Source organism: Lycorma delicatula, chromosome 3 (genome assembly GCF_047948215.1).
Source record: "Lycorma delicatula isolate Av1 chromosome 3, ASM4794821v1, whole genome shotgun sequence".
Taxonomy (NCBI): domain Eukaryota; kingdom Metazoa; phylum Arthropoda; class Insecta; order Hemiptera; family Fulgoridae; genus Lycorma; species Lycorma delicatula.
The window spans coordinates 6,274,175-6,301,900 of NC_134457.1; the positions used below are offsets into that span (position 1 = coordinate 6,274,175).

General features: G+C 30.3%; 1 protein-coding gene across 3 annotated transcripts in view; it reads right to left on the reverse strand.

Moving 5' to 3' along the window:
- The window catches only part of LOC142321363 (DDB1- and CUL4-associated factor 6-like), a 143,822-nt gene that overhangs the window by 102,940 nt on the left and 13,156 nt on the right, over positions 1-27,726 (reverse strand). For 2 of the 3 annotated variants that reach the window (XM_075359388.1, XM_075359389.1), the window contains exon 2: positions 12,317-12,471. In XM_075359388.1, the coding sequence (XP_075215503.1) occupies positions 12,317-12,471 (155 nt within the window). Of the gene's footprint in view, positions 1-12,316; positions 12,494-27,726 lie in introns of all 3 variants that reach the window. The other variant, XM_075359390.1, reaches the window with a different exon arrangement.

A 27,726-nucleotide genomic window follows, 5' to 3' on the forward strand; every position in this document is an offset into this window, starting at 1 on the left:
CTTTTTAGAAAAGTTGTTTTTGTGGATACTATACTCAGAATGGCATCCTGGTTTACAGACAAAACTCAAATGAAATCCAATTGTAATGTTATGATCATTAACACCCATATCATCCATACATATCTGACTCTAAAAACTAATATTACAGACAAATCTAACCAAAACATGGTCAATGCAGGTATCGAAAACAGATATAATTCTTGTTGGAGAAGTAATAAAAGTTTCAAGGCCAAAACACAAAATTAAAAGTTTATACTCAATGATATGTGGGTTAGTGGAATTGTAGGAATTCTTAATATCTATATTCATATATATTCATATATTAGATAAACATAAGTGCAATTCTGATAAGAAGGATTTAATCATATACTTAAGCAGCCTATAAACGGCTAACAATAAATTCATTTTATCAAAAGAAATTCTAATTAGTACACAATTTGCCGTAGTGAAATCAATGAGTGCTTGTGATGTTAAAGCTTTTTTAATAAAAACCATAACACCACTATTACAATTAAAAAATGAATTAAAATTATCAATATTAAATAAATGTACCTCACAATCAAACAACCAAATTTCAGTTAGAATAATGACATCAGGTAAAACATTACAGCAATTTAACACTGCTAGAAAGAGTAAATATTTTCTGCATACTCCTAATATTTTGTAGAACAAAACTAATACTATGTTTAAAAGTATTACATTTATTAAAGTTAAAATTAATGAAATAATTTAATGAAGCGAAGTTATTTACCGTAGCCATATTTCATTTAATATAAAAAAAATAAAAATTAGCTTACAGATTTTCCAGATCATCCATGTAATTCAGTTCTATCACTCTAGTATTATCAGTTTTTCGCAGAAGAATTTTCCCACTGCTCAACCATAAGTACTTGTAGCCTTTCGATTTTTTAGCTTCTCTTGCCGCAGCAAAAGTCTTATGCCATGAAGGACACTGGGTTACCTGATGTTGTCATGTTGATGTGTCTAGTTAAAACGTCTCGCTTTACTCTCCTTGATTTCATCTTTCACACTTCTCCAAAAAAAATCTAGCAATTATTCCCGCCAGTGCAGAGGACTCTTTATTATGTTTCTGCAGTCTATGACAAGCATTGATTTCGGTTTTACTTATATTAAAACCTAAACTCACTCCGATCTGCTTAATTATGCCACACACATTCTCATTTGGTTTATCTATTAATCTACTATCTTGGTTTATTGGTTAATCTACTATCTTGAGTATTGTTCCATATCTATGACCCTTTTTTCCAACTGATCAACTTTCTCCCATAAACTAATGTTTTCTGCTTTAGAAACTCAATTTTTGCCAAATACGAGTGAAGTTTATCATTATTATCTTTAATTACTGCATTAATTTCAGAAATTTTTTCATGGCAATTTTCAATCAAATTACCGTGCTCTTTTTCACTAACCTTAATGTCTCTTTTAAGTTCATCTCTCAATGATTTTATTACTAACTTGTATTCGCATTACCATATCTGAAAATGTTATATTATATTTTCACATAACCTTTATAAAAATTATTTTTAAAACAAATGTTCCTAACTTTGCAGAGTACAATAAACAGATCAAATGCAATCAAACTCATCCCATGCTCCTGCTCCAATAACTGACAGAACTTTGTCTAATGCTTTCTATATTATTTAATATGGTATTTTTTTTTTTTAATTTAATTATATATTTTTTTAATAAAAAGTAACATATCTGTTATACTAAAACTTTAATTTTATTGATTTTTACATTTTGGTTTTGATTGGAAATATGCATGAAAACACAGTGAAAATGACACGATCTTATAACTCTTTTGAAGGATTTTTTTCCCCGTCTGAAATGCTTAGGTGAAAATATTCTCTTAAGTTAAATTATTTTATATGGGATCAATACATTTAAAGAATTTATGTGATACAGGCTATACTTAAAAACTAACATTTTCTGCTTGAACCGCTCATAGTGAAGCATATCATTTTATGAGTTTTCTCTTCATCAGTAATCGATTCAAGTATTAGCTTTTTTATTACCTCTTTTTTCTACTAATTTGTTATTCAGGATAACGAAACAGTGATGATTTTATCTATCTAAACACCCATTCAATTTTTTTCTCTGTACAGATGATTACTGAATATACTTGGTAGTTTTATAAATTATCAATGATCTTAAGTGCAAAAACATCAGCTGTTTTATACTATCTAGTACTCAGTCTTTTTTTGCTCCTTACACATTTATTATGATTTAAAATTACCTTTGAAAAGGCATCGGAAATAGCACATTACCAAATATAAAAGATTCAGTCACTGAAAGTTTCTTGAAGATTATACTATAGTATTTTCAAAATAATGATAACAAAGAAATGCATGTTTTTGAAGGATGAAAATAGAACCTTTTTCCTGCTTATTACGTTTTTAAGTCATTAAAAAAAAAAAAAATCATAACCAATTATTGTTATCTTGTAAAACATTAGATGTAGGAAGCAATACATGTGTGTTCAGATAAAATTAGAATCATGAGGAGTACTGCAGTTATGTAATTCACTTATATTGATTAATGGTGACCTTGCCTTGCAGGTTTCTAATTCTGAGATGTTCACTAGCAAGAACTGCAAAACATAAATTATTCAAGTTGCGCATATAAAATAAGACTATATTAGAAATACGAAAAATGATCCATGATTAAATTCTCTGTACAATACAAGTAAATTTAAAAATAACAAATGCGAATATTAATGTTATTTAGACATAACACAAGTTTCATTTAAATTCTACCAAATTTCACCACAAGTTGAAAGTTCTAAATAAAAAACTTATCTGGAAGGACAGAAATTTCTTACACCATGAGCCTAAGACAAGGAAAAGCAAAAGCATGTAAAAAAAAAATGCAGCACGTAATTTTTACCACACCCAAGGGCTATTTTAAAAATTAAAGCACAAACAATCAGTATAGTTTTGTTTTTAAACAAGTAAAAAAATGTAATAATCACAAACAAATAAAATTAAGTCATTTAACTTCACTTAAAGCTTACTTCAGTGAAACATACACATTAGACACATGATCAAAATAGTATATCTTGAAAATTCATCCCCAGAAATTTTCATTAAATAAAATCGCTTATTAACAAATATTTGAATTAATTATTTTATTTTATTACTACATACTAATATATTTACTAAAAATATGAATTATTACAAACTAATCCCAGAAATACAACTGAATATTTTATTAACAGTAGTCAACTAATGTTAACCTAAATTTTTATATACAGAAAAATCTTTAATTGGAAAACTTTCTAACAAAAGTTATATATTTTTTAATTACGTGAACGATTAAAAGTGAATCATTGCTTTACCTCATAGCTTTACTACTGTAAACAGCAAAAATTAGGAAAATAAACCTACTTCACATGGAAAATAAAAATAATAATTTCCCAACTATAAATCCTAATACATAGCATAATCATATTGTAAAAATACAATTATTGTAATAATTTAATTTTATTGTAATAATTGTATTGTAAAAATACAATAAAATGTATTCAAAATACATTATTCTACAAGGAATGTAACTTATTATATAGCCATAATAAAAAAAAAAAATTATTTTATAAATACGTTTTTATTTAACTAATTAAAAAATTTCAATACGTGAAAATTATTGAATTAAATAATAAATTATTTGGAAACATTTTCCAATAAAAATGTATTTAAAAAGGTACTAAAAAAAAAAAGAAACATAATTTCACTTTCATATTAAATCATGAATAAATGTTTATAAAACTCCTTGATTTAACGTCTTAATAATAATAATAATAATGTACAATGATGATATAGAAATTTGTTTCGTATTCAAAGTAGTGAATGTACTTTTATGTGAACATTCATTTACTACATCTCTCAGCTACATTTAATTATAATAATGCATATTGCGTGAATTTATTAACAAAATTCCTTTACATTTTATATCACAAATAATAAAAGCATGGGGCACCATCTAGTGTAGTACCTTGAAACTCCCTGATTGTCCTAGAACAATGCAGTTTCCACCAAGGCAGATCATCTATTGATCATGTAGTTGCCCTGGAAGCTGCTACTCAAAACATCTTCTTATTTCACCAACACCTGGTGGCTGTATTTTTCGACTGCAAAAGGCATATGACACCAAATGGAGGAGAGGAATCCTAAATACAGTTTATGAATGGGGTTTAAAAGGTAATCGTGCATTTACCAGGGGTTTCCTCAGTAATCAGTCCTTCCAAGTTCGAGTTGGAACAGAACAACAGTATCTGACAGTTTCACACTAGAAAACGAAGTTCCTCAGGAAAGCGTCCTAAGTGTTACTTTGTTAGGAGTAGCCATAAATAGCGTAAAAAACAGCGAACGAAAAGTGCTTATATGTTCTTTTTTTTGTAATGATTTTTCAATTTACGTACCATGTAGAATGTTAGCTACATGCAAGAGGCTGTTACAAAACACAATAACCCGCTTAGAATCATGGTGTAAATCTTCTGGATTCATGTTTTACCTGTAATAAACCAAGTGCATTTACTTTGTACCATTGAGGGAACAAGTTGACCCTCAATTGTATTTACATAGTGAACCAGCTGAAGCATGCATGCGGGTTAGATTTCTAGTTATGTCGTTTGACCAACTAACATGGGTAACATTTGAAGGAGCTGAAGGAAAAATATCTAAAAATGTTAAGACATGCTGAGAGTTCTATCTAATACCCATTGGGGAGCCGATCATGTACGCATGTTGTGCTTCTAAGGAGCTCTGATCCAGTCCCACTTGGACTACAGCTGTGTAGCTTATTTATCGGCACAGGCCACCGCACTGAAGACGCTTGATGCAGTTCATCACTCATTCGGATCCATCTTGCCATAGGTGCTTTTCACTCAAGCCCTGTGGTAAGTCTGCTGGTGGACAGTGTGAGCCATCTCTTTGTAATAAACGGAAGCAAATAATATGCTCCTATGTGGCTCACATTAAAGCGTAACAAACTCATCCAACCTTTGATGTGGTATTCTTGAACCAGCTGTTAATCAATACCAGGAACAGCCAAGATCTACTGCTCTGCTAGGCATAAAAGCTCAATGCCTTTTCTAAACTCTACGTTTACAATTGCCTCTAGTCCTTACTGTTGCTCCCATCTTATTTACCCTCCTTAGTAGCCCTCTCACTAATTACTGCTTTGATCTTTGTCAGTACAATATAAAAAGGACACAAATCTTGTTATCTTACAAAATGAATTTTATAATAGTGTAAATAGCAAGAAACCTGATGTTAACAGTTTACACAGATGGCTCTACAAACACTAATTCTGTTGGTTGTGGTTTTGTTGTTGGTAACAGAACATACATGTTTGGCCTTACCTAACATCACTAGTGTTTTCATTGCAGAACTGTATGCTATTAACATGGCCTTACACATAATTACACCAAAATATCGACATGTTCTTGCTTGCTCAGATTCCATGAGTGCCCTACAGGCAATTGGATGAAGCGTACTCTAGACACACTACTGAATGTGAGATTCACTGGGTTATTTTTCAAATGACTAGATGTAATACAACAGTGAGCTTCTGCTGGATCCCAGCCAAATAGGAATTTCAGACAATGAGCGGGCAGACAGTGCAGCAAAGGAGGCTTGTCTCTGGCCTTTCACCAATCCGTGTCGCTTCTAACGATCTTATCTGTTTCCTGAAGAGGTTGGTTCACGATGAGTGGCAAAACGAATAGAATACCATGAACAACAAACTTCACCCAATTAAGAACACTGTTTCACTGTGGAGCTCCTCATGCAGAATTAATCGCCGAGAGGAGGTTATTATCTGCATTTGCGAATAGGACGCACTAGGCTCGTGCATGGATATTTGATGATTCAAACAGATGCACCAGTTTATGCTCGCTGCGACTGCTGACTGACAGTACACCATATACATCCTTGTGGATGTTATGCAGCATTATGTCACAAGTTTAAGCTAGGGGCTAACATTCAAATTATTCTAGTGGATGATAAAATGAATTTATCTTATTTTTATAATTCCTTAGGGCTGTCTTGATTATATTCAAAATAGTAATTTTATTATCGTAATCAGATATACAGCATACCTTTGTGTTTTTATTTTTCTCTTAGCATACACAAATTTTTCATTTTAAGATGTATTTTAATTGTTTTTAAAGATGTTTTCTTAACTCTTTTTTAAAAATGAAATTTTAACGTTTAAGTTTTTTTTAAACACGTACATCACGTTCGTGCAAAGATAACGCCAAGGTGTTTTTCGCCCAGAAAAAAATCATTGTATTACATTATGTTTTACAATCATTTCATTAATAATATACAATGTAATACAATGAAAATCGCCCCGTGCTTTTATTATTCGTGATATAAAATGTAAAGGAATTTTATTAATAGAGTCATACAAGATAGATTTATAATTAAATGTAACTGCGAGATGTAATAAATAAATGTTCATATAAAGGTAAATTCACTATCGTGAACAGATTTATACATCAATATCAATATAAAATGTTACCTGAATTTAATCAAAGATTTCATATTAAGTAAGAAAAAATGTGAAAGTGAAATTATTTTTCTTTTTTTACTGCATCTTTAAACATATTTGTATTGAAAAATTTTTCCATAACAATTTATACTTTCATTCAATAATTTCCAACTAGTGAAATTTCAGTAATTTTTACTTCTTTTTATGAAGTAAAGGAAGTATTGTGATGGCGAAAAATTTCAGTTTTCAGATTTCTACGGAAATATCTATTTTGACTAGTTTCGGCGTGATGTCTGTACATACATATTATGTAGGTACATACGTATGTACCTCGCATATCTCAAGAACGATTGGCTGTAGGATGTTGAAATTTTGAATTTATGACTGTTGTAACATCTAGTTGTGCACCTCCCCTTTTGATTGCAATCCAAAAAAAATTTGGATTTTGAACTTTTTCTTAACTGCAGTAATAAGATCTCATAGAGACCTTTTCAAAAATATATCATAAGTGGTACTTATTTTCATTGGTTCCAGAGTTATAAGTACAAAAAATAAATGAAATAATTTCCAAAAACAAGAAAATAGAATTCCCTTCAAAACAACTTTAAAGCATCTCTAAAAGGCTGACAAACACTTTTAATTAATGAAATATTTGGATCTTAAAAGGGGAAGGCACATCGGTTCAAATCAGATTTCATCTCTTTTCTTTTAACTTTTTTTTTTTTTTTTTAATTTAAATATATTGATTTATTAATATTAACCTCTGTAAAAAAGTTTTTACAATAAATAATAATTCAATAATAAAAGAAATATGAAAAATATCAGAAGTTATTAATAAAATAAGATTTTATGTACTTTTCATTTTAAAAAAAAATGTATATATGTAATTGAATAAGCGTACAAGGAGGTAATGTGGTGTCTGTCCACTTCAGATTTTTTCATTAGTTAATAAAACATAATTTTTTTTCTCAATTAGACAAAAAAAATTACTGTTACAATTAGAAAGTATATTATTAAGAAACTTCTCATACACAATCTCATCGAAATGTGTTAATTTATCACTTTTAAACATATTGTGTAAATGATTACATAACTTGGCACAATTGTAGATGGATTTCTTCTGAAACATGATGATGCAGCGAAATGCATGAATAACGAATTCAAACACGTTTGTGCAAAAATCTAAGAGCAGTAATTCATTGACACTAGTTAACAGTTGTTATAAAATACAACCAATCTTCATATTATAGGCTATTCATTTTCTTGCTTAGCAGAAAGCACTGCTGACTGACACTGCATCGAAGTCTTTCATACACATGCACAGTTGTTTGAATTTCCATTATTGGCAAACAACAAATTTTCCATGCAAATAGGTTTTTTATGGAATTTTTTGTTATAACAATGCATTGTCATCAACACCAAGAATGCGTATAAAATTTTAGTCTTCTATCTCATCTGGAAGTGTGTTAAATATTGCAGACAAAATTCTGATCATCCCATCGTGCAGCACAGAGCAAGTTAAATAAAAGCATATAAAAATATGTTATCTTAAATACATTTTAGTTATTAAAGAAAATAATTCATGAAAAGGCTGCTGAATATGATTTGCGTACCCAGTCAATAAATTCTGAACATTTAATGGACTAATTGGTAGTTACACCAATTAAATAATGAAAATAAGTGATAAAAAACTATCACTTATGCCAGTCAAGAATATAAATTACTACACAAAATCTACAAAACTGTAAAAGATCCTTAACATTTCCAAAATATATTATGTATTATTATAAATACAAAATAAGAAAGAAAGGAGGGTAGAAAACATTAAGATTATTATACTATCAGTCTGTTATACTCGTAATAAGGACTCAAAATATTTAACTAGATGAACTTAAGTACTAAAGGCTCATTACGTGAAAGAAGTACTGCATGAAAATCAGTAAAGTTTCAGAAACTCAAAGGGTATAATGAAGGCACTCTTACCACCAACATAAAGTTCTGAGAAGAAATACAGCAATCAGTGTGGATTTGCAAACCGAACTCTTAAGGGCATTAGATAGTGTCAAATGGAAATACATCAATAAAATCATAAATATAATTTATTACTTTTTATTGATATTAATAGTAATAATTTTTTTTGGAATACATGCTGTAGATGGGTGAAAACAACATTGCAGTTAATGTTAAAAAAGTGCATTTGCTATACATTTACTGGAATATTACCATAAATGCTGGTAAAAGTAAACCTTTCGCAAATAGAATCCCTTAAGTATAACAACAACAAAAAATTGAATAGGTGAACCAAAAAAGAATAAGGGGTTCCATAATCTAATTTTCTCAAAGCTGACTTTGACTTATATTAAAAATTGTTAATATTCAGAAGCGGCAAAAGAATGAAGAGACCAAGTTACTCCCATGCAATATACAAGAAGTTCTCCTATTACAAGTTCCAATGACCTTCTCAGATGGCAGATGTCCTGCAATAGTACAGGGCACTCTATTTCCCTGGGATTGGGAAACTGCCCCTATAAATGGAGCAACTTCTTCAGGTAGTGAATAGAATCAGATTAAAGAAGGCAATGGAAAACAACTGTAGTAAAGATCACAGTGATAATTCCTTCCATTACACTAAGATGCTGGCTTCTGTTTAATGTTAAATAGCTTCTCATTCAGATTATCGGAAGAAGCAGTGAAAGAAGTTAGAGGACCAATTGCTTATAGGAACTTGGAATATCAAGACATTGTTAAAGAGTGGAAAGTTAGAGAATCTCAAGAAGGAAATGAAGGTAAATAAAATGGATGTATTAGGACTAACTGAAGAAGTTACCATATTATATTCTGGAAGAAAGAAAGGAAAGTAGAATGGAAATAATTATAAGGAATGAAGTAGCCAAACGGATGTAGAAAGTCATGTTATATAAATGATCGGTTAATTTCATCAAGGATAGGAATATTACCAAAGATTTAGTTAGTGTAAGTGCATATGCCAACATAAAATTATGAAGAAGATACTGAACAGATGTGTGAAAGTATTAAAGATGTAACAGAATCAAAAAAGGACTGTAGTATTTTATTAACGAGAGAGTGGAATGCTGTGGTTGATAAAGGTAACGAGGGAAGTGTATAGTAGGAAAACTGGGTTTAGGGTTAAAGAATGGAAGAGGAACAAATTAGTAAAATTTTGCGAAGAAAAATATTATTTAAAACCCACACTTGCTTCAAAAATCATGAGGATATATACTTAGGAATTTCCCTGGTAACAAAGCTCACTATCAGATAAAATATATCTTAGAAGATAAAGGTATAAAAAGCTGTTAAGAAATTTAGCAGATTAAGAGGTGCAGATATCAATAGTGATCATAAGCTAGTTGCGATGGAAACGAGAACAGCTTTAAAGAAAGTAGAGCAAAGAAAGGTAGTTAAGAAATGTAATTGTAGTTTAAGGAAGTTGAAGATCTGAAGAAACTGAGAAAATAATGGGAGAAAAACTATTGAAGGCAATTAAACAAAGCAAAAAGGAGAATAAGAACAGTGAGAAGACCTGGATAAGAATAAAAAGATGCCACAATAAAAACAGCACAGGAAGAAGTAGGCTATGATGGAAACAGAACCAAGAAATCATGGCTAACAACACAAATGCTAAAGAAAATGAAAGAAAGGAGGCACAAGAATAAGACAGGGGAAAATGAAAGAGTGATCTATCACATAGTAAACAATGAGTTAAGGAGAAAACACAAAAAGTTAGAAAAAGTGATTGAACTAAGAATGCAATTATAATGAAGATCTAGAAAAGAAACAGCAGTACGATATGTAGAGGAAAGTGAAAAGCATTAATGAGATAAATGGAAAAGGAATGGTTAACCAAGAGAAACTGAGGATAAGGATGGTAAATTGCTGCAAGAGAAGAAGGAAATATAAGAAAGATGGAAGAAAAACATGGAGGACCTGAGAAGAGAGAAAACTAAGGAACTACATAAAGAAAAAGAATGGGAGATAGCTGAAGAGAATAACGACCATCAATGTTAAAATGTGAAGAAATAAAAATGAACAAATTAAAAAAATAAAAAATCGACTAATGTAGATGAATTTCCCATAGAATTTTATAAATGCTGAAAGGAGTGAAAGAAATTGTTGAAATGTAATAATAATACAGTACAGAAGAATGGCCTGAAGACTTGAAAATGGTAGTGATATCTATTGCAAAGAAAAATGTTATCAGAAAATGTACTCAACACAGAGCAAATTTAATAACCTGTGCCGCAAAAATATTGTTAAGAGTCCACAACCAGAGGTTGTAAGAATAATAGCAGAGAATGCAGGGGAGAAAGTTTGGCTTCAAGAAAGGGAAAGGAAACATGGCATCTACTAAGGTGGTTGGAGAAAAAAATATTTAGAGAGAAGAGAAATGAGTGTGTGTTTTGTAAATCTTGAAAAGGTATTTGATAGTCAAATGAGAGAAAATGATGGAGATCCTTCAAGAGAAAAAAGTAGACTGGAAAGACAGGAGATAATATAAAGAATTACACACAAGACAAAACAGCAGTAATGAAAGTAAGTAAGAAGTACTGAAGAGGATGGGTCTAGTTTGAGGTGTTAGGCAAGAATATTGTCTCTCACAGACACTGTTCAACATTTACTGAAGATATGATAAGAAATATATAACAAGAGAGAGAAGAAGCCATAAGCTTAGGAAGACAAAAAATAAGTTGCATAAAGTTTGCTGATGATATAGTATTCCAGCTGATGGCACACGTGTTTCAATGATTGTTAACAGCTCTGGAGGAAGGAATGAGAATAAATATAGGAAAAATTAAAATAATCAAAGTAAACAAAGAAGGTAAGGACAAGTGAAGGAAAAGTAGTAAAAGTAAAAAATTACAGATATTTGGAAACTATGGTGACAGAGGACCAGAGGATTGGAAGAGAGCAAAAGAAATAAGGATAGCGATGGAAAAGGAAGCCTTCAGTAAGAAGAGGAAATTGCTACACAGTAAAAATCTGGACTTAAGTCAGGGAAGAGTTTAACCAAATGTTGTATACAGAATGTCCTCTTGCAAGGTAGAGAAGCATGGGCAATGAGGAAGAGGGAAAGGACTGGCTTTTGAGATGTGCTTATGGAGAAGGATGGGGAAAGTATGATGGATGGATAAGGTAAAGAATGAGGAAATAATGAATAGGATTAAAGAAAGAAAGATTATTCAGAAAGTATACAAAAGAAAAAGAAACCCGTTAAGACATGTAGATAGAGGAATTGAAATCTTGACAACTGCAATAGAAAAGTTAACAGAATATAAATGGAAGCAAGGAAGAAGAAGCATTAAATTAAAAGATGAGGTGAAACTTGGAAACTACAAAGGAATGAAGAGAAAGACTCAGGACAGAAATGGATGGAGAAAGCTGTAGTGAAAGAAACCTACAGACAGACAGAACACCAGATATTACTCTCACTCAAAAATAAACAACCATTTCTAGAGAAAAAAATTATAAAGTTTGGAAAATAACAGATTTTCAAAATCCTTTTGAATGAAACCTATCTTGGCCAAAATATTTTAAATAATTAGGCCATAACATAAAATGAATGCCTTAGATTTTTTGAAAACTGTTTTATTGTAAATTTGACAAGTTCATAAATAAATAATCCATCTATTACTCTTCGCAAAATAAAACTATGCAAATAATAAAAATTAGTAAATAATTCAAACACAACACTAGCATTAAACACCCGACCAAAACTCTTTAACTTCAAATTTATTTATAAACTCTTAACTTCAAAAAATAAATTATGCTTATACTAGGTACTTACTTTGTAAGTATAAGCATGTGACACAACCAAGTGTTGGTCGTCGGAACCCGAGAGAAGCAAGTCTCCATTGTCGCTCCAACAGATACAGTTGACACACCCATTGTGGATAGGGAGTTTCCGCAGCAAACCGAGCCGCTGGACTAAATCGAGACTTCCTGCATGCACACGCAAAATAAGCTGTAAACACGATAACAATACTACTGTCACAGAAGTTCAACAATAACTACTGTCACAACACCACAATAAAAATAATTTATAACCTTTCAATGTATGATATCGCACAAACTGAAGACATGAAAAAGCTTTTGCAGGTGTAAACAAATATTTCTGATACATCAAATGATATTTATTTAAAATACGATTTCATAAATAATATGAGTGAATTATGATAAGCAGATCCTCTTAAACTTTCTCATAAATGAATATAAAGCACATCACAATTAAATTTTCTGCCTGACAAGAACAAAAATTGTATTCTTTATAAAAAAAAAAAAATACCACATTAATATCGGGAAAAAAGAATAGAAACTTATTTAAAGAAGTTATAATCAATTTATTTACTAAACAATTAACATTTTGCTAAACTATGTATAAAGTCAAATGAATGAAATCAGCAGTTTAACAACTCTTTTTAGCAAATTTGAACTTTATAACTATCACTATAAAATACATCTAATAGGAAAACAGCATAATTTTTTGCAATTTTTAATTTATACTATTAAAACCTTTTCACAGATGCATATTTAAGTAAAATCAAAAAAAAAATCAAAAGCCAATGCCAAAATGGGAGGAGCAGCCAGAAAAAATTTCTGGACATATTACTGCTGATATACTATCTACCGGAAGTTTTATCGGTCAAAGCTGAATATTGAAATTTTGTACAATCTTTTACATATTTCATATATGAGAAAGCATTAAATATATTCAACGCGATTAAAGAAACTTCTTTATTGAACATAAAATTTTGCGTTGATGTGACTGTAATTATATAGCAAAAACTACTTTACAGTGTAATTAAAAAAGCAAAGAAAAATGCTCAACAACTGTTTACATTTTTTTTTTTGTAGCTTGTTCTTGAGTATTTTTTATTGCAAGCAATCATATATATATATATAATTAATTTCTTTATAACTATTTCACATTTTAACTGCATCATATTATTATTACTACTACTACTACTACTACTACTACTACTACTACTACTACTACTACTACTACTACTATTACTACTACTACTACTACTACTACTACTACTATTTCACTTCACCATTCATTAAGCATAACTCATTCTTTGTAAGTTTTATATGATATATATGCATTTCATAAATTGCAATGTAAAGAAGTTTACACATAACATTATAAAAGAATTTAAAGCTAGATAAAACCCCAAAAAATATTCATTCAGGTATAATAAACAACATTGTTTTAGTGTAAATTTTAATTAATAATTATTCCACAATAACAGTAATATGAAGAGACAAACATTCGGCAAATTAAACGGTCTTTGAAGTTAATAGATTAAGAACAAATCATTTGAATATTCACAATATTCAGTTACAGAGGAACTGACCACTTTCTAGTTTTTTAGTTAATTAGAATCTTATTTATTTATGTAATAAAGTAAAATGTTTAATAATTTGAAATAATAATTAAAATTCCAAAATTCTGAAAGCAGTCTACATAGATATTCAGATCTAAAATGCTTTTTGAAGTTCAAAAATTTACTGTTCAATGAAAAAATATCAATTCATTATTAAATGAATGGGTGATGCCCAACACATTATACAGCAAGAAAATTATGATCATATTTAGAGAAATAAATACAATTTACCTATATCTAATATCATCAAACTTAAAAATTATGATAAATGATTTATTTTTTGTTAGTTTTTATTGCCTGATATTTTCCTTTTTTACTGTAAGTCGAGTAATAAATTTAAATTGGTTTTAACAATATTAAAAATAGTAAAATTATTTTGTTCTTTTTTCATTACTTTATTATTAACTTTTTATTAATATTGCTCCAGAATGTATATGAATTATTTATATAATGCATTTTACAAGTTGTGGCTGAAATATAATTCATGCTGGAATGTAACAGAACAAAAATTTGCTGCCATCTTGTAGTTTTATTCCCTTACTAACATTTCAAAACTTATTTACCCACACTCTCTCATTTTTTGCCAATCACCACTGTTATGAAGTCAAATATTCCTGCTATATCAATGCATCTAAAACAACAATGTGCAGTGATTGAATATTTAACAGCAGAAAAAGTAAACACTAATGACATTCATCATCTAAAGGTCATTTATGATGATGAAACTACTGGTCGAAGTACTAAAAGTAGGTAAGTGGGCAATAAAATTTTGTGCATTAGAAGCCAATACAGTATAATATTAAGGATGAACCTTACAGTAGTTTACTGGTTTATGTAACTAATAAGAAGCACCAAAACGTAATGTATAAATAGATACCAAATGATCGTTGCATCATCACCCAGTTAGGTATACCAAAAATACAAGCAGAACATATTGCTCAATTAGGCTACCATAAAATCTGTTCATGGTAGATGCTATGCAATGTCAAAGAAAGTTGAAATTTGAACCTATTCCACTCACCCTCCATACTCTCAGATTTCTCACCTTTCTATTCTCCCTTCTTTCTGCAATTAAAGAGGGATATTAAGGGTATTCATTTCACCATGAAAGATTAACTGAAGTAAGCGATAAGCTCAAGGATCAACGAAAGATTGCAAACATTCTTCAAAGACAGAAGAGAAGATTGGTTCACTGTTGAGAGAAGTTTGTGAGTTATGAGCGAATGTGCATTAGGGTCATTCCATGTCAAGTGGTCCAGTTTTGAAAACCATCCCCAGTTGACCATCTCCAAATATCATCAAATTTTTGGTGGAGGTTCCCCATGGTCTGAAATGCCATTTTACCAAATTACAACTCTTTATCTGCTATGGATGATTTTTTGTGGCCTCTTGAAAAAGAGGTACTTATAGTTTGTGGATACATGTAAAAATTGTTATCTTTGACTAACAATTTTGACGCCAATAATATAGATACAGATTCAAATGCTGGTACTGTTGGTTAACTTTTAATGCTATATCCAAATATGTTAGTCCCAAGTTTCTTTTGGAACCTGGTTTTGATTTATAACAGCTGAAATTCAGCCAAAAATTTGTCATAACATTTTGGAAGTCAAAGTTTGAGCTTATCTAATTTCTTTTTCTTTTAATGAGATATGTAATTTAGAAAAAGGAATAATTATGTGTAGAATCCTGCAGTTTCAAAGCAATTGGAATCTTGCCAGGAGAAATCCATCATGAAATTTGATCAAAAATGTTTTATCATGATTTTTGGCCCCTCTTCAAAGGATTTCAGGTATACCTTCTCAATTTTATTAGTTTTATAATAGATGGAAAGGGCAGCTTTTAAACAACATAATCCATGCATTTTGTTTTTTGGCCCATATATTATAGAAGATAAGAAAGCTTTTCAAAAATCTTTTGCATGTGACAGATTTTTAATCTATGGCCATTATAGTTAATTAAAACAGCTTGGTAGGTGGTAAAACATTAAACGCTTCAAAATATTAATTTTTTTAAAAATGTTCTACAATTTGCAATATCTTGAAAAAAATTTGCAGTGTTCCAGAAATCTTTGCACTAAAAATTGATTTTCTAAAATGTTCTAGAAATTTCTAGAATGTTCTGAAACTCCATTCTACAGAAAAGTATATTAGTTCTGGAATATTCTGGAAAATTCCATCTCCAAAACATTCTAGAAATTTTTGAAGAAAGTGTATACAAGCATCAACTTTTTGTGAACTAGCGTAGTTGTTTATGAATAACTTCTATAATCAGTTGACATTTACTGTTATCTCCAAGTGTGTTTTGAATTGTTTTAAAATGAGTGAAGTTCTTGGCCCCTGCCATTACGGCAAGCCTGATGGCTCTGAATGCCACAAATCTTTAACGTTTAATTATAGAAAATCTTTTCTGTTTCCTGTGAAAGAAACATCAGCAATGGACAAAAAACTTTTACAGCGGCGATCTGGAATTAGCTTTAATGAAGATGCTGACATATGTTGCTATCATAAACTGTTTTGCTGACGAAGTTTGCATTCCTACAGAAGGACTTCTATAATTTATTCGGAAGAGAATTGCACAAAGTCAGAAAAGAATTGTGGCCTATTGATATTGATTCTGCTGACTAATTAAAAGCTTTAACAAATTATAAATTCAAGCCAGGTCAAAAGTTATGGCAACGTAAGCAAGAATTGGCTCAAAGAGAGATTCAACCAAAGGATGATCAATCAGAATCTAGTGATGTGGAAATGCTAGAGGCTTCTGGAAGAATGGATGCTTCATTGTCACCATTTGGAATCTCTCCTTTGAAGCTTAAAAATGTCAGCAAACGAATTCAAAAGGCTACCTGAAGCAAAAGGTAAAAAGAGCACAAGATGCTACTGCTACTACAGAAGCAGCAGCTGCTGGTTTAAGTGTTACTGATGTAATGCAAACATTAAAGAATAAGCAGTGTCAAGGATGTTAAGATCTGGACATCCTGACTGAGAGCTCAAAGCCAAATTTTTGATCTAAGCTCACCCACAAGTTCTGATTTTGATATTGGCACCCAGTAGCTGGAGTATTGAGAACAGAGCTGATGAATTCCAGGTTTCAATGCGAATGGTGAAGCAGGCCAGGAAGCTCAAATCTGAAGTTGGTATTTTGATGATACCAGAAAAAAAAGGAGGGAAAAACCCACGGGTCTTCAAATTTTTTGAAGATGATGAATTTTCCTGAATTATCCAAGAAAGAAAGATTTTGTTTCAGTTACGATCAATGGTGAAAAATTTCACATGCAGAAACATCTACTTCTTTGCAATTTAAAAGAGATGTTCATGACTTACTGCACACATTATGGCTGTGAAATTGGCTTCTCAAAATTTTATGAACTTAGGCCAAAGTGATGTATTGCAGAAGGTGCTGCTGGTACACATTCAGTTGGTGTTTGTAAAATTCATCAAAATGTTAAGCTCATAATAATTGCAATATCCATCAAGTATGACTACAAGGTATTGATTGAGAAACTGTCTGCAGTTTAGAATCTAAGGATTGCTTGCTACAACATTATGAACAGGGTCCTGGAAAAACTGGATTGGAGTCCTATTTATAAGATGGGCTTAAAGATTATGACTTGGGGGAACTAATAGAATATAAGCAGTGGATTCATACAGAGACACATTGGAGATGCAACAGGTGACTATGAAAAATTTTATTAAAGAGCTTTCCTTAAAGGTTTTTTGTCTGTCTAGCCACCATCTATTTTGTTTCAAAACATCAAAATTCATATTTAAAACAACTGAAGAAAAATTTAATCATACCATTATCTTGATGAATTTTGCTGAGAACTATTAGTTTGTTGTGCAAGATGCTGTACAGGGATTCCATTGGGAAAACAGCCAAGCTAAACTGCATCCACTCATAGTTTATTACAATATAAAAGAGCTTCAGGAACAGCTGAATGAAACTTCTTTGGTACTAGCCAAAGAAAATCACTTTGTGATGGAATTGGCGGAACTACAAACGATTAGCAGCAACATGCCAGACTTCTACAACCGAAGGAAAACCAGATATTGACACCAAGAGACTTATTTGAATTTTGTTAAGAAAATATACCAGGAATCAAATTCTTTTTTTATTCCAAGAAAAGAAGTTGAGAGAATCTGACCTGAACAGGAAAGCCGGTTTACTAGTTATCACACAATTGCTGGAACAAATGAGAATCACCAGTTTAAGCCAGTTAGCAAAGTTAAAATCCAACTCAACAGTCTCAAATGATACTTCAGTATTTGAAGCTGATGTTTACGTAACAGATAAACCTATTCAAGGCATATTACTTACCATCTTACAACCAGGCCAATATGTGGATTGCATGTATGACAATACTTGGTGGATTGATATTATACGTGATATATCTTTTGAATAACATGATGTCCTCATTAGTTTTATGCACCCTCATGGTGCAGCTTGCTCTTATCACTGTTATCATTGGCCTCCAAGAAAGGACACTTGCTGGATTCCAGAACAGCACATTTTTGGTACTCTTGAACCACCATCAACGACATCATCAGGATGACAATATATGTATCCAGAATACACCCAGTCCATGACTGAGAAACAATTTTAAGCCGAGGTGGAATAAAAAGTATTGTGCTAAAGGTTTCTGACAATTTTAGATATTTTTATTTTATTTTGAAGCTACTGTGTTCTATAATATTACAATATAATATTACTTTATTGCACTGTTATTACGACTACATTTCATTTTGTTTATGATTTTAATCTTTTTTGTGCATATGTAATAAATATTTAAAAAAATGCTTTTTGTTACAGATATATTAGTTGAAACTGTCTTCTCTCCATTCAACAGGAAGCAAGGTACAGCTAATACAGTTAACAACTTTGAACAAGCAGGCACCAAAACAGATGATATTACTTAATAAAAGATATTACTTTCTACTAGAGAGTATTCATTTAATCCATAAACATTAAGGAAAACTTGCTTCCTGAGTGAATGATGCATTATCTTTCAACTGTTTTTTTCTGCCACTTATAAACTAAGAGTCAAAAAACAAACTGCATGAATTTTGTAGTTTAAAAGTTGCTCTTTCTAACTATTATAGAACTAAAAAAATCTAAGAAGGGATACCTGTAATATATAAGCTTTAAAGGTGAGTAAAAAATAGAGTTAAAAACATTTTTGACCAATTTTGATGATGAATATGTCCTGACATAAGCCTCCAGTTGCTTTAAAACTTTTAGGATGTTACACACAATTATGTCCTTTTTCAGGTTACGAAGTCTTGTTTCAATTAAAGATAAGGAATTATATAAACTCTAACTTTGACTTACAAAATGTTGCAACAACGTTTTAGCTGAATTTCAGCTGCTACATCTCAAAACCAGGTGATAAAAGAAACTTGTGAATAATATATTTGAATTCAGCCAAACTATATTATATTAAAAATTACTATATTATATTTGAAATTTTAACCAAAAGTATTAAAACTCAAACCTATACCTTTATTACCTTCAAAATTATAAGTCAAAGTTAAAATTTTTTGCATGTATGCGCGAACTACTAGTTTACCCTTTTTTCAAGAGATCACAGAAAATCAGAAATAGCAGATTTAGAACTACAATTTGGTAAAATGGCATTTAATATCACAGCGAATGTCCACGCAAAGTTTGATGAAGTTTGGAGATGGTAGACTGGGGAGCCCTGGTCTACTTGACAAGGAATGACCCATTCCATTTCAACCGTCCCTCATATTAAAAAAAAAAATCTAGCTATTAAACCTGGTTAATAAAACGCAAATCCATAACAAGATTTGCTAAAGCATTCTTATTCTTTTAGAGGATAAACTGTAATAAACCATTTTATTAAATTTATTTTTAATTCACTAATTACAAGAAAAAAAATCATACCAGAACAAAAGATTTTGTTAAAAAAATATTCATGTTATTAAAACACAGCATAAGGATACACTACACAGGCATATATTTGCACAGGAACATAAACCAGCTTATAAAGATACCATGGTTTTAATTGTAAAACTGGGTGGTTATCAGATTTGACATTTTGCACATCATACAGAAATTCATACTAAAAAGAGACCCTTCATTACAAAAAAACATTTTCTCAAGAAAAAAGTAGTGGGTTCTATTAGGCAACAATCAATAACAGTTATAATACAGTTAAATAAAGAATAAAAAATACTGTGCAATTCTGATTTCAATAAAAATATATATATATATAGAATATAAAAATCAATTCCTTTCGTATAAATATTTTAATAACCGCTACTATAAACAATTAGAAAGAACAGTTTACATCTGACTTATTTTACATAATTCATCTTCTCCCAAATTACAACATGTGGTGTTCATTTTATGACCTCATTTACACACACATTTTAACAAATAAAATGAAATATACGAAATGATAAATAAAAAATGCCAAGTCCCCTAGCTGAAAATCTAACCTGATATGATCCTTTTTTTACTACTGAAAAACAACAATCTCTCTAACCAGTGTAAAAGAATATTAATTAATATAATAATAAAAGTATTATAAAATACATGGGATATCTCTAAAGTAAAGACTGCTGAGAAATTTCTCTTCTTAACAAAGGTGGCTAACCTGTGTCGTTCATGGCCATGCTAGTAATGTACACAGAGCATTGTTGACTGTAAGTTGTCATGTTGGTAGTATATTTGATTACGTGCAAGTTATTACATTATAAAATGAATAGGAAAATCGATGTTGCCTGAGACTGTGAAATACAAGGGGTCATACATTTTTTTAAACCACCAAAACCATTCATTGTTGGCTGCTGTGATAATGTAATGAATGAAAGAAATGTCTGAAAATGGTGTGACAGGTTTAGAAATAACAGAATTAATATGCATGATGAAGAACATTCAGGGAGGCCATTGATAACCACCGAGGACTTCTTGAAACACATCAATGATGAAATCAGAAAAGATTGCAGCTCAACAATCTCTGGCCTGGCCCTTCTTTTTCCTGATCTTTCAAGAGCTGTTATTGATCGCATTGTTCATGACCATTTACGCTTCAGAAAGGTTTTTTGCACATCTTAACAGAGCGTCACCAAAAAAAACCGAATGAGATCTGCTTTGGAATTTTTTATGCGCTACACAGAAAAAGGTGATGAGTTCCTTAATTCAATCGTTACTGGCGATTTTGTATTACAAGCCAGAGAGAAAACGGCAGTCAAGTGAATGGCTTCATCCTCAATCACCAACCAGACCAACAGAGATAAAGCCAACACCCATTTGGAAGCAAAGTGTTAGCCACAGTCTTTTGGCATCGGTTTGGCATACTGCTGATTGATTTCATGCCACATGTAACGACTATAAATGCAGAAGCCTACTGCAAAACTCTACGTAAGTTACAGTGCACCATTCAAAATTGGCGACACGGGCAGCTGACCAATGGCGTCATCCTGTTGCATGATAATGCACATCCACATGTTGCGAGTCTAACATGTGATTTACTGACAACATTTGGAGGGGAAATATAAGATCACCCACCATATAGCCCAGGCTTATCTCCCTTTGATTACAATTTGTTTGATAAATTGAAAGAATTTTTGAGTGTAAGCAATTCGCAGGTGACGATGAACTTAAAAATGCTGTTATTCACTGGCTAAATGGACTGGCGGCAGAAGAATACGATGAGGATATATTGAGGCTGGTGTATCGCTATAATAAATGTCTTAATTCATGTGGTGATTATATAGAGAAGTAGTAAAAGGAATGTACTTTAAGAGAAATAAAAAATATTTAAAAAGTTTTCAGAATAAATTTTTTTACAATGAAACAGTTTTCACTTTAGAGATAACTTCTCATATAATATAATAGATTACAGACAAAAAAATGTATTAAAAATATACTAATTAATATTAATAATATTAAGGCCCAAAAGGGCCAATATTAATGATCTCAAAAGGAGAAAACATTAAGAAATCAGAAAAAATTAATAAGAATAGAAAAGAACAAATTAATGAATGATTTAATGAAGAGATGAACATTATAAAGATGCATTTAAACAATTATACTTCTTAATTTTAGTTAATCTGGAACAAATTTTAAAATAATTTTACGAAGACATGAAATAAACATTTGACAGAAGGTAAAAAGTTATAACATTAGTAGAATATTATTATAACCTTCATAAAAAACATATAATAAATAAGAAAGAAGAAAAAAGTAACTGCTACACAAATTATTCCTTTATCACTTGAGATAGAACTGCTGACAGCTTTAAAGCATGAACTCCTCAACTTGTCATTGAATTTGCTCCAAATACTATCAAAAAACTTTTAAAAAATACATAAAACACTCTTGAAAAAATAACACAAAATAACATATACTAGTGTAATCTGAATAATTAAACAATACTAGCATTCTAAATGAAGGTAAAGGCAGATATATATATAATGCAATGCTTTTTTTGGTTTTCCTGAATATGTAATTAATTTTTAGCTAGTAAATTCTCTTTATGTAACAATATATTGGCAAAAATAAGTAATTAAATATGTTAAGTTTTTTACATGAGAATTGTTCTGGTTCAATTATCAAATGGCTATTTCTTTTACAATTCAGTAACTAACAATTAATTTTAAAAAACTTAACAGAATATCTTTTACAAATATAATTTTACTCATCTTCTCTTTTAGAAACTTATTTTATAGTGGGAATTAGTAAAGATTAATATACTTTACTGTAAAGCAAAGCTACTGTTCAGAAAGAGGCAAGTAAATATAAAGACAAAAATAAATGGCTGCTGCAATTTTACTAATATCAGTGATCCATCACAATGTTCCAATTACTATTACTATAATATTTCATTCAGAAATAGAATACTATGATTATTTCAATTACTATTTTCATAATGCTTCATTCAAAACTAGAAAATTCTGATACAAAAAAGTTCCCGACAAAGCTGTAGAGAATAAAACTCCATGAATATTTTGCTCTCACTTATGTCTATAATGGTATATATGCAAAAAGGAATTTAATAAGAGCGGCTAAGAAAAAATTAAAAACAGCATCCATGCATTTTTTTTAATACAAAATTTTATCCAAAACCTTGCTTTCACAAAACTTGTTAAATATTAGTTTTTGTAGCTCCTGAAGTATAACATGTACTGAAATTGATAATTTACTAAGTAAATAAATTTCTTTAAATTTAAGGCAGCCAAGTTAATTTTTTGTGATTTATGCACTTTAACCTAATCTAGAACAAACAGTTAATAAAAAAAATCCACACAACACAGATCTGTTTGAATGTGATCTAAAGACACCAAAGATAAAATGCACTTTATCTACATATGAGAAGAATTACGTCGGTAGAAAGTTTACTGGCTACAGAAACTTATATTACAATATCAATATCATTTTACATAAGAATAAGTGATAAAAATAGGCACATAAAATTTAAACCAAAAATTACCAACAAAAACTTTAAGATTCAAAATAAATTGTTAATACTCAACAATTCATTCACACTTTTATCAAAATTTTGTTATCATATCCTACACAAAAATAATATTTACTGAGCTGGAATAGAATCAAAAACAATAAACACCGACCGCTAAATAAACATAAAATATATTTACTACACAGCTAACTGAAATAAATAAAAATAAAAAAACGAGGAAAAAAATAATAAATATATATGTATAATTATAACATCATAATCTCTGTCAATGGCCTAATATTTTTTTTTTGTTTTTTATTATTTTATACATTTCAGTTAGCTGTTGTAGTAAATGTATTTTATGTTTATTTACTATATTTATAATGCTTTGATCATAAACGACAGATCATTCTTGGTCCATTTATCATGAACGCATTTTTGGCTAGTAACTATTTAAAAGAAGCTGAAATTTTGCCAAACTACATTTTTAAATAAAGTCTAACTACCTTGAATGTATGTTAAGAAAGAAGAGCTAATGTTGAAATAACTTAACATATAAGAAAATGAACTTAAAATAAATAGTTCAGACACAGCAGTAAGCAATTAACAATATTATTTAACAAATAACCACCATAACACGTACAAAGAATTATAATTAAAATTACCTTCACAAAAAAAATATGTTAAGTAAATAATAAACTCTAATATTTTAAAATAACAGTCGACAGCAACTAGGTTGGTGTATTTAATTATTTTAAATTAACTTCTTATATTTTCTACCAGTATCACTAAACGTATTTAATAATCCTTCAAATATTATTTCAGTAAAGTGGCTATTTAAAACAAATGGATGATGTAACAAAAAAAAACAAGCTAATGATACATCACCATAATCTAAATGAGTATATTAATTATATATGTATTATATTATTATTAATAAATAATGAACAAAAAGATTCACTCCATTATTCTGCCCAAATAATATTTGGTGGTAAATTATATATATATTTTTTTTTGTATTATACAATATTATTATTATATTTTATTATATTAATATTATTATTTTGTAATTTTATACAATCTGAATATCTGCAAAATAATGTGGAATATAAACTACATAAAATAATATGTAAAGTAACTATTATAAATCAGATAAATTTTTAATTTTTTTTTAGATAAATATTAATATTGTATAATTCCCAGTGTGTGGCAATTAGACAAATTCACTTTATGTGGACTTACATCATAATTGTAACGTTCAGTCAAAAACTTTATAACCAATTCATTTAGAATATATTCTCACGCAGGCAAATTATAATATATAGAGCTGAATGCTAAATTTACAGAAATTCTTAGAAATTACAAATGCAAACTCCTGTATAACAGAAATATAAAATATTTTATTTATAAGCACTGACAAAGGAACCAATCATTTGGGATGAGTTACTACTGGCTGAGGCAGAAAACAGCCAGTTCAATGGAAGGAAATTTATATAATTTTTTTTTAATGGCACAGCCATCTTTAAGAAAAACAGCAGCCCATATCTGACTTACTGGAAAGAATGATGGATAAAGTGATTTCCCACAGCCATCTTCATCAGAAGCCAAATATAATGTTGCACTGAAATTCAAAAAACAGTCAGATATACAAGTGTAGACGTGACACCTTCACTTTCTTCACCACAGGATGTGATTTACGATAAATATCACTACTCTCTGACACACAAACTCCGGCACAACTTGTGCTTCAAGTGGTTTATGAACATCAGTTATAAAAAACAATACAGAAAATACGTAAAATAAATTATCATTGAAAAAAAAAGGTAGATAGTCACTCAGATGTATAGAAGGTCTGTCTTTAACTACAAGCACCTGACATGTGAAAGTGGCCATTAAATTTGCAATGCATAAATATCGATATCATACTAGTAATAATATAGTCACACTAGTAACAGCTCAGGCCATATGAAAATACAAAAAAATGGCAACCATAAGCACAATTTATAAAAAATAAAGTGTAAAAGTATGCCTTTATTGCTTTTTATAAGCACTACAAATAAACACACTACCAATATATTACAATGAGTGGTTCCCAAACATTTTTGAATTTCAACATGTTTGCTACATCCAGATTTTCCCAAGGTACCCTATGTTAAATTCTAACAATTACATTTTGCCAAGTAACCAATAATCTTTTGCAAAAATAAATACAATTTTGATAAATACAATGTTGATCGCCACACATTTCTCAAATAATGGAATTAAAAAATTGGACACAGCCTTCACTGGACATTTATTCTCCACATTGATTTTCACACAGTACTTAGATATTACCGGAAAACTGCTGAAAACCCAGCTTCACATAAATAAGAAGTTGCAAATGTAATTAAAATTCTCTGAGCATTACCATTTAGATATGGTTATTCAATTTTTTTATTGACATTCAAAGTTCAATTAATTCCATCCTACTAAATTTTGCTTTCAATGCGCGGTTACAAGAAGTGAGGACAACTGAATCAGATTTTCTTCTTCTGCAGCAGAAAATTCAGATGGATAGTGGCATTAAATGGATCTTGAATCCGTGCAAATTAATTGATATTATCATTTTGAAAATATTTCTCAAAGTAGGTGAAAAGCTGTGATAAACATTTTAGGGTTGTTATGTCAAGGATTTCATACCTCAAGAGAAATCAACTCCATTGGAAGTCAAAAATTGTTGCAACAAGGAAATATTCCTTGCCTCAGTCTTCATTTATTTTTATTTTCCATTGTTTTAGGTCTTTTTTTTATTAAACCTAAAATTTCCTCAATCGATGCATGCTCAAGAGGTGCATGTCGCTTCTCTGCAGGGAGAAATTCAGAGCATTCAACTCATTCAGTATACTGCTCTTTAAGAAAAATACAAATTTTTTGTCATACTTTAAATTTACAAGATGACAATGCATTACCAATCCATCACTAAGTGCTATTATACAACAAAGATATATGTTCCGATACCATACCTTCACATAGTTTTTTGAAAAACTCGCCTTCAAAGGTAAAGTTTTTATATAAAGTTTACTACTACATTCATTACATATTCTAAGACCTACATATATTCTAAGCTACATGTTGGACGCAGATATTTTGACACAAGTGCTTTCACTCTAAATGAAAAATGTAGTGGAACCACAGTGCTACAGAGGTCTTTGCTTTGAATAAGCACATGCAATCCTCCATAACAGCCAGGCATAGAATAAGCACTATCAGTACAGACAGCAACATATTTGGCCCACTCCAAACTGTTTTTGGGTAAGGATCTTGAACAAGTCCTGAAGCTTTGCGATAGTAGTGATACTCTTATAGAAGAGGTTTTCTACAATGTTATTGCCACCTATAAACCGTACAAATAAAATAAAGTAAGCAACATAATTATTATCTGTGATTTCATCTTGCTGCAAGCTAAATTCCTTCCCTTTTAATTTTTTAATTAACCGTCATCAAGAGGTCCTCTGCTATGAATGTATTCTGTAGCTGATTGTGTTAATGAACAAAGGCACTTTCTAGGGAAAGTGCTTCCCAGCAAAATCACAAATCATAATGTTCACTATATCTAGAATAGAATGAGTTATTCTGAAATTGAATGACACTTCTTACACTTGGTGATTCTATGTACTACTTTGTAAGAGATGCTGTAAAGTATCGCTTGGTACTGATGCCTGCTTATAAAAATCTCCCTTCTGATGACCTAAATCTTTTATTTCTTGCTAAAATAGTCATAAAGTTTACTAACCACGCTTGGATCAGTGGTTTCTAAATGACATTTCAACTTACTTGGTAGCATGCAATCTGGTGCCAAAATTTTCATAGACAGAACACATTTTAGCCCCTCTTTGCCAACCGACTTCTGTCGACACAAAACCAAACTCAAAATTGTCGTTGTATTATCAATTTTTATGCGTCTTCATGCCTTTGGTTGACGATGTGCCGTCTTCATTTTCACTCTAACAATGATTATCATTGTTAAGTAAAAAAAACAATCCATTTTTAAAAATGTATTCTACAAAAAATACTTCAAAAACTTCACTTGACTTGGTCACAACAATATTCAGTCGATACAATCTACAATAACTAATTCAATACTAAAACTAAGCAAAACAGACATTTATTTATATACGAAGACAAAGCACCAGAAACTTCGAGAAACTATGCTGGAACATCTAGTACCCATTTACAGAGGCTTCCTCAAACAGTCATTAAGAGGTTTGTACCAGCTTTGCTAGATGTCGCATCCTATGACATTGAATTTAAAATGGATACAAAATTAAAAATTGTGTAATATTTTGTGGCACTGCTATGAGAAAGTAACAGCTCCCCAGGCCACACTTTGGGAACCATTGTTATAGT